The following is an 8667-nucleotide window of genomic DNA, read 5'->3' as shown; positions in this document are numbered from 1 at the left end:
AAGAGCAAGAAAAAGTTTATAGGTTGGTTGAAGACAAAACAGCTGTTTTCTGTGCAGTGTGGCTAAAAAGTATATTTTGCACCTAGGGCCGAAAATGAGACTTTTCCGGCTCGAAATCGGTTTTCAAGTCTAGACTAGAAAAGATTGAGAGCTGGAAACACATTTTTGCCCGTGGTGCGAACATTATTTTTTGCCACACAAAAAAATAAAACTATATATATATATATTTGAGAATTATTGTTTATTAGGCACTTCCGAAAGCAAAACTGGAAGGTCATAGCTCTAGCAAATCTGAGGTAATCTGAATATCAGGAAATTCTCCAAGTATTTTAATTTCTTCTATTTTCAGTGAATACAATTACAAATCATAAAACATTATCAAGAAAGAACAATAGGCATGGCCCAACTATTCTGTTCCCAAATTTGATAATGAATAACATGTCTGAAAAAATAGGTTGGTTTTAGTAGTTTCAAGTAGTTCCAAAATTATCCACCAGGTTAGTGGTAAACGCAGTACTTAAGCTGAGTAGATTTCAATTTGTCCAAATAAAATATTATGTTCAATTATGTTTTAATGTGGGAGGTTGAGTTTATAATTTTTATTCTTTCAAATGTCAATAATATGATATTATTATGAATGTTTTGATTCTTGAATAATAAACACAATAATGATAATTTTTTGGATCAGCTGTTTGAGCGCACTTGAAATTTGGACAATCCTGATGTCAACAATGCTTGTTATCGGAAGTTGAGGTTAGAAGTTCTATCCTACTCTGAAAATCGAATTTGAATAGTTTATAATATATCTTATTTGTATTTCATTCATCCAAATAGAATGATAGTATATTTTTTCAAAATACTTTATTCAATCCTAGTTGCATAAACTGATTCCGTTCATAAACTATTTTGTAAAAACGTACATATCAAATCAGAATCAGCTGACTTCAAGGTTATTTTACAGCGATATTTAATAGAATCTAACCTCAAACCTCATAGTACTGCGTTTATCACGAAACCTGGTGGATAATTTTGGAACTACTTGGGCAATATCCTTATAGTGAGGTCCATGTTATAATGGCAGTGAAGAAAGATAGGAGAAGAACGTTGCCAAGTCTCTCCATTTTGCCACTGAGAGTACATAGGGCTCTATTAATAGTCTTTATAGTGCCTTACGTGTACACAGCTGTTACTCAATCATCCCATTAAATTTGATATAATAATTATCATTTCCTTGATAATAATCAATTTGATGTCAAATTAATCAAGAATATATATTTTTCATAATTGATTCAAAATTTGCCTCCATAACTTCAAATTTCAAAGAAATTTCAATTCTTTATTAAAAAAAAATAATTAAACAATCAAATGCATTCCAAAAATCAAATACAATATTGTTTCCTAATTTCTAATATGTGTTCCTATAGGCTACCCTGTGTGGGGACACTTGAATATATATAATAAAATATTTATATACAAATTTAAATATATCATGAAGAACATAATAATTGAATATGGTATTATATTGAAATAAATCAATATGTCAATATTTATAATCATTCTTGCACACATTCATACGCACACATATTCACATATGCGCACACATTCATACGCACACACATTCACACATGCGCACAAACACCACACACACACACACCACACACACACACACACACACACACACACACCATACACTTACACAAAACTTAAAACTATGTACGGAGTGGTTGCTGTTTTTTTTTTCATATTTAGTTCAATTTTATTCATAGTTAACGTTTCGTTTTTTCAAAGTGCTGATGTAATTAGACATAAATGAATGCGTTTTGAAGAAAGAGACAGTGATTGAAATTGATACTGTCTTACTGTTTACGCATACCGGACGGATTTGTGAGTTCAATGATCTTTGATTGTTGCAGTGTTCATGTCGTGTAATGTGTAAATTATACTAAATTTAGACCTATATTAATTTAGAAAAAAAATCATTCGGGTTGTCTAGTTGTAAAATGAATTTCTTGATTTCTTTTCTAAATAACTGACGTGACGTTATTTTCCTTGTTGTTACTGGAAGTGAATTGAATATTTTTATAGCTATGTATTTGAAGTGTCGTCTGGAATGTTCTAATCTTGGTTTTGGGAGGTTAATGTCCTGTGAATTCCTGAGGTTAATTCTTTCTCTCATCTATTGAATATCGAAATTATTTTCAGCAAAATCCAGCAATGCTTTGAATAGAAAAGAATGTCTCACTGTAATATTGATAGTTCTCTGAAGAGCATCATTGAACTATATTGTTTAGGTTTATTACAAATTATTAATTAGAAATTATTTTCAGCAAAATCCAGCAATGCTTTGAATAGAAAAGAATGTCTCACTGATAATATTGATAGTTCTCTGAGAGCATCATTGAACTATATTGTTTAGGTTTATTACAAATTATTTTTAATATATGTTCTGACCAGTAATCACAGGTTTAATATGAACATTGTATGCACTCCCATAGCATATTATACCATAATTTATTCTAGAACCAATAATTGCATGGTATAATTGTAACAATACTTCTTTTGGACATAACTGTCTGAGGTAATAGAACTTCCTTATGTATACAAATAACTCATTTTTTATCTTCTGTACATGATCTGACCAAGTGAGCCTACTATCCAATATGAGGCCCAGATACTTAACTGTACGTGCTTGTTTTATTGTTTCACAGTTACACAATATATTATTCACCTGTTGCGCACAATCTAATTTATGGAAGTAAATACTAGTTAACTCCTGATCCGTGTTTTGAAGATTAAATTGTATTATATTAGATTTGTCTGTGTTGATAGTTAATTAATTTTCGCAAAACCACCACCTAAGGTGCTTAAGATCCATTTCTAATTTATTTTTAAGTTCTTGATATGTTTTGGCCGAATAAAATATAACTGTATCGTCTGCAAAAGATGTAATCTTTCCCTGTAAGTCACCATCCGTCAAATCGTTAATAAAGACCAGGAATAAAGTACTTGATAACACTGATCCTTGAGGAATACCTATGGTAATGTCCCCGGGTTCACTCAACGTATCGTTAATTCTGACCCTTTGACTCCTATTATATAGGTAGCATCTTAACCAATCATTAGCAATTCCTCTTACTCCTGATAAATCAAGTTTTTTTAGAAGCAAGTTTTTATCAATAGCATCATATGCTTTAGATATATCAAGAAACAGAGCTGCAAACTTATTATTAATACTAAAACTGTCATTTATTTTTGAAATGAGATTTTTAATTGCCGCTTCTGTACTTCTTCCTTCACGGAAACCATATTGGTTATCACTAAAAAAGTTATTATTTTTATAAAAGTTTTCAAGTCTAATCTTGAATATTTTTTCTAAAATCTTGGAAAAAACCGGTAAAAGTGAAATTGGGCGGAACTGATCTATGTTTTTACAATTTGGCTTTTAGGAATAGGTATAACTACGCTGTGTTTGAACATGCTTGGGAATTTTCCTTTGGCAATACTCAGGTTAATTAGATCGGTTAATTTGTTCAAATAATTCATGTAAGTTTTTTTAATCATGCTTGTGCTTATTCCATCTACACCTGGCGAAGATTTATTTTTCAATTTTCTTATTATACTTGCTACTTCCTCCGGATTTGTAGGGTGGAGAAAAATTGAATTAGTTGGAGATTTGTATGGAAACCTTATTTTTGATATTCTAGCGGACTCTTCCCTGGTTTGCAATGTGGTTTGTTCTAATTCATCATTCATTTTATTCACAACATTTAGAAAATAAGAATTAAACGAATTAGAAATTTTATTACTATCATGTATGCTATTTCCCTGCTCATCAACAATCAGTTTTAGTGGTTCTTTATTTTTTTTCAATCCTATTAACGCGTCAATTGTTTTCCACGTCTTTCTAATGTTTCCCTGGCTTTCTCTAAACAGTTTTGAATAATAATATTGTTTTCTTTCTCTCAGTTCATTACGTAAGTTATTTTTGAATGTATTGTATATATTTTTTAAGTCGTCATTATTAGGTTGTTTAATTACATTCTTGTATAACTCATTTCTTAAGTTAATTTGCTTGATCAGATAACTATTTATCCATGGCGACCTATATTTCTGTGTCAAGTTATTTTTTAAAAGAAGATTTTCTTGTGAATCTTTTATAGCGCTTTTTAAAATGTCAATGAAATTTTCCCATCCCTCATCAACCGATACTGCTGGTATTTCTCTATCCCAATCAATCGATGATAAAATATTATTCAACTTCCGGTAATTGATTAGGCATATTTTTTATAATTTGTATCTGCTTCTTCGTTGGATCTCTTCAATCCTTCAACTTTAAGTATGATTGTACTGTGATCAGTTATATCTAAATGTAGTATTTCTGGAATTAGATTAATTTTATTCAGTTTTGTTCTATTTTTGCCGGATTTTAAGTAAAGATGATCTATTAAGAGTTGGAAAATCGGGACCTATGAGTGTAATCAGTATTGAGTGATTCGAATCCAAAACTATTCATTAGATATTTGTAATCGTTAATAATTCTGGTGTTCTGAAAAAGATCTATATTTATATCTCCCGTGAAAAAGAAAGGGACCGCATTGTTTTCGTTAATATTAAATATTTCTTCTAAGTACAAGGTTAATTCGTTAAGAAATATTTTGGGTGAGTTTGATTGCAACCTGTAAGCAGCCAACAACTGAAATTCAAAATTATTATATGAATAAGATATATGTACACAGTCCGCTTAAATAAAAACTATTGTCTTTGTTTTGAACGTTATCTCACTGCTTATATAAACCAAAGTTCCTCCTGCTCTGTAGTTATGATTAAATTTACCATGTACGGAATAGCCCTCTATATGATATAAGTCTATTTCATTCTCTAGTATCCATATTTCTGTTAAGACTATTATTAGCGGGTTGTTTTCTAATTTCCTCATTTGCACTAAGAATAAATCGAAATTACTTCGCAGACTGCGTATATTTTGATGAATAATTAGTGTTTCTCTGTTACATATCTCTGATGACATTTTTATTTACGGTACTGACACTGTTATTTTCATGGTTACCTGGCTGCTTTGATGCACTTCTCACGCTCAACTTTTTCACCTGTTCACTGTTCTTGAGTTCAATAACTGGTGTTCTGTCTTCTTTCCTAGCTAGAATCTTCCCTTCCTTGATCCATAGGTATTTGATGTCGCCTCTTTTGAAGATCTCTCTCGCCATGGTGAAAATCCTTCTTCGCGTAGGTGCTAGACTTTCATTCACATAGACTGGATGGTCTGTTGTTTCTCCCATCTGCTTTGTAGAAAACTGCCTCGTAACTTTCCTTTTATTCAATATTACTTGTTTGTTCTACGAACGAACTTGACAACGATTGGTGGAGGTAGGTTTTCATTTCGTTGTTTAAGTCTGTGACAAATGTCGATTGCATCTGCTTTTATTTTGTGTCCTAATGCTTCGCTCATTCTACAAATGATTTCTGTTACATCTTCATCCTGTTTTTTGGGTATACCATTTATTTCCAGCATGTTCGTTCTTGAGTATTGTTCCATATCCTCGACGCGTTCCTTCAGTTCTGCATTTTCTTTCCTGAGGCTAGCTACTTCTGTTGAAAGCTTATCGATGTTGATGAGGCATGTGCTAATTTGCTTGTTTTGTTCATCAAACTTCTTATTTATGTCGTTAATCGCCTGATGACATGATTCAATTGATTTCCCAAGCTCCAACTCCATTTTCTTAATATTCTCCTTCTTCGACGTCTGATTTCCTGCAATTACCTCAAGAACTCCTGCGAGTTCTTGGAGAGTCACGTCCTTGTTTCCTGTTGTCGATTCACTCACCATACTTTTGCGACGTGTAGAGGAACAGCTGCTACATCTCCAAATTTGTTTGCTTCTCTTTATATAGTCCGCATCGTCCTTCGTCATTTTCACACATCCTATATGAAAATTTGCTTCACAGTCGACACATGAAATCAGCTCACCTGAATTCCGATCGGATTTAGAGCAAATAAAACAAGACATTTTTAAATCTTCGAATAAAATATTCACTACAGCACGGTTCACTAGCACGAAATATTTTGTTACGGAACGTTTAAACTTTGCACAGCTGACTCAGCAACCACTCCGATACGACCGCTCTCGTCGAGCTCTCAATCATTACTGAGATCAGATTTTATTTCTATACAAACCTTAAATGGTTGAGAATTGTTTGTCCACTCTTGTATACAGTCACTGTCAAAAGTAAGAATAAAATATTCTGGCAAATGGACAACACTTTAAAGATAGAGCGCTATCTATTTTGTTGTGTGATAGAAAAGGACAGCAACACTATTGTCAATCGTACACTGCCATTATAACGTGGACCCCACTATAGTGCTGAACGTTTTTACAAATAGTTTATGAATCGGAATCAGTTTATGCTTCTAGAATTGAATAAAGTATTCTGCAATAAGATACACCATTTTATTTGGATGAATGAAATACTCCTAAGACATATTATAAACTATTCAAATTCGATTGTCAGAGTAAGATAGAACTTCTAACCTAAACAACAAGCAATGTTGACGTTGACATTCAGATTGGCCAAATTTCAAGTGTGCTAAAACAGCTGTTCAAAAAACTTTTCTTTACTTGTGTTTATTATTCAATAATTAAAACATTTATAATATTGTCTTATTGTCATTTGAAAGAATAAAAAAGTATAAACTCACACATTAAAACATAATTGAACATAATCTTTTAGGTTATTTGGACAAATCAGAATAAAAAGTAAAAACACTTGGAAAATTTCCTGATATTCAAATTACCTCAGATTTGCTAGAGCTATGACCTTCCAGTATTGCTTTCGGAAGTGCCTAATAAACAATAATTCTCATATATATATATATATTTGTTTTATTTTTCTGTGTGGCGAAAAATAGCGTTCGCACCACGGGCAAAAATGTGTTTTCGGCTCTCAATCTTTTCGGCCCTAGGTGCGAGATACACTCAATATGTAAAATACTAATAGAATCAAGTAAGTTGTGGAGCCACTGACATGCCTCTTCTCCAGCATCATGAACTTGTGTCAGCCCTCCATGATAGGAGTGTTGTGGACACTCAGATATCAGGTGATTCATTGATTGAATTTGTCCACAGAGGATCAGAGGTGTATCCCCATGCTGTCATCTGCTCAGCACACCTTCCCACCTGCGTCCTGAACCGGTTAAGGCCACACCACTCTCTACGTCTGAGCTGGGTGCCACGGACAATGTCATTAGGGTCATCCACAAGACCTTTGTTCCTAACCTCTCCCTGCAACCATCTCAGTCTCCAAACTCCTTCGCACTTCTTATTCTCATGAATGTGTTACAACTGGGAAATGAACTTGTTCTTCTTCTCAAGCCTTCAGAGGTCAGAACAAGGCATGATATAACTAAGCACAGGCAACCACTCAGTCTTTGTTGGTCTCAATGTCCCACTAATCTTCCTCAGTTTCATTGAAAACTGTATCAATTTGCTCAACCTGTCTGCTGCGAGCCCAGACAGAAGAACAGTACTCCCCTGTGCACATCTAGTACCATCCCATCTCGGCAAATATATTGTTTCAATTTTTTTATGAAATCTATTCATTGTGAAAGCTGGTCAACCATTGATTAATTGCATATGAATACTTTCACTTTAATTTTTGGAACTTTTAATGCCGCATTTGCCTAATAATTTACAACTCAAAATTATTTATAATTATTTCTATCTATAAAAAACTACATCAAAGTTTTGAAAGAACGAGGAAACTTCATAATATTAGTCAAGTTTGAAAGCCCAACTAAAAAATTTGAATGAGAATCGAACTCATGACTGGCGCAGCAAAAGCAGTCTGAAGTTGTGACGATCCAGACCACTTGACTTTGCTGCCTCGTCTCTCCAATTAATAATAGTGATGATATTCTTGAAATTATGACAAGATAAAGGCTAGTGTAAATTGCTTTAGCAGTTGTGGAGCGTAAAATGCCGACTGTTGATATTTTCAGACGTTGTGGTTGGCGAAATCAGTGGGTGGTCGTATAGGCGGAGCGACGCCAGGGAAAACAGTGATGGGACTGTGTGTGGTGAGATGTGACACCATCACCCCGCTGCCGCTGCGAACCGAACATGACGTCTTCCTAGTGAAACCCGGCACTGACCTGGGCATGCGATCTGCTTTTCTCAGATCATTCATCAAAAATCTTGTCTTAGCATTCTTCTTACCTGCAAACTTATTTTCGCGTGTTGGTCATAATAGGACAATCTATGACACGATTTGCAAAACAATTGTCATTGAAGAACCAGTCAGACACAGACGGCCACATCAAAATTGATACAAATTACCTTTTAATCTGCGTGTTGGATTTTTAACAATCATCTACCATTATTGTGATATCATTATTCGTTGTTTGTGTGTTCTTCAAATATGTCAAATCCTTAAAAATTTGGAATAAAATAGTATTATAATGTGTAATTGGCATTATATACCTTTTCACCCAACCACTTAGAATTTTCTATAGTGAGAATCACGTTCTAAAGCAAGTATCTGATTAACATTGATTTTGCTATCCTAGTGTCATTAGAAAAAGCATATAAGTAACTATCCTTTTCCAATTCCAGATGACAAAGCAATGTTTAAAGTTTTATTGTTTACATCAGCATGA

General features: G+C 33.4%; 1 protein-coding gene across 1 annotated transcript; it reads left to right on the top strand.

Annotated features, from left to right (window-relative positions):
* Nucleotides 1–7339: 7339 nt before the first annotated feature.
* On the top strand, nucleotides 7340–8307 carry LOC120355844 (protein FAM8A1-like; the record flags this gene model as incomplete). Its single annotated transcript, XM_039444574.1, has 2 exons — nucleotides 7340–7393; nucleotides 8011–8307. Coding segments are annotated over exons 1-2 (351 nt in total), but the record flags the coding sequence as incomplete, so codon positions are not given.
* Nucleotides 8308–8667: the final 360 nt, after the last annotated feature.

This window comes from Nilaparvata lugens, unplaced genomic scaffold, assembly GCF_014356525.2.
Source record: "Nilaparvata lugens isolate BPH unplaced genomic scaffold, ASM1435652v1 scaffold4973, whole genome shotgun sequence".
In the NCBI taxonomy this organism is placed as follows: domain Eukaryota; kingdom Metazoa; phylum Arthropoda; class Insecta; order Hemiptera; family Delphacidae; genus Nilaparvata; species Nilaparvata lugens.
This window is presented reverse-complemented; position numbering and strand designations above follow the sequence as displayed.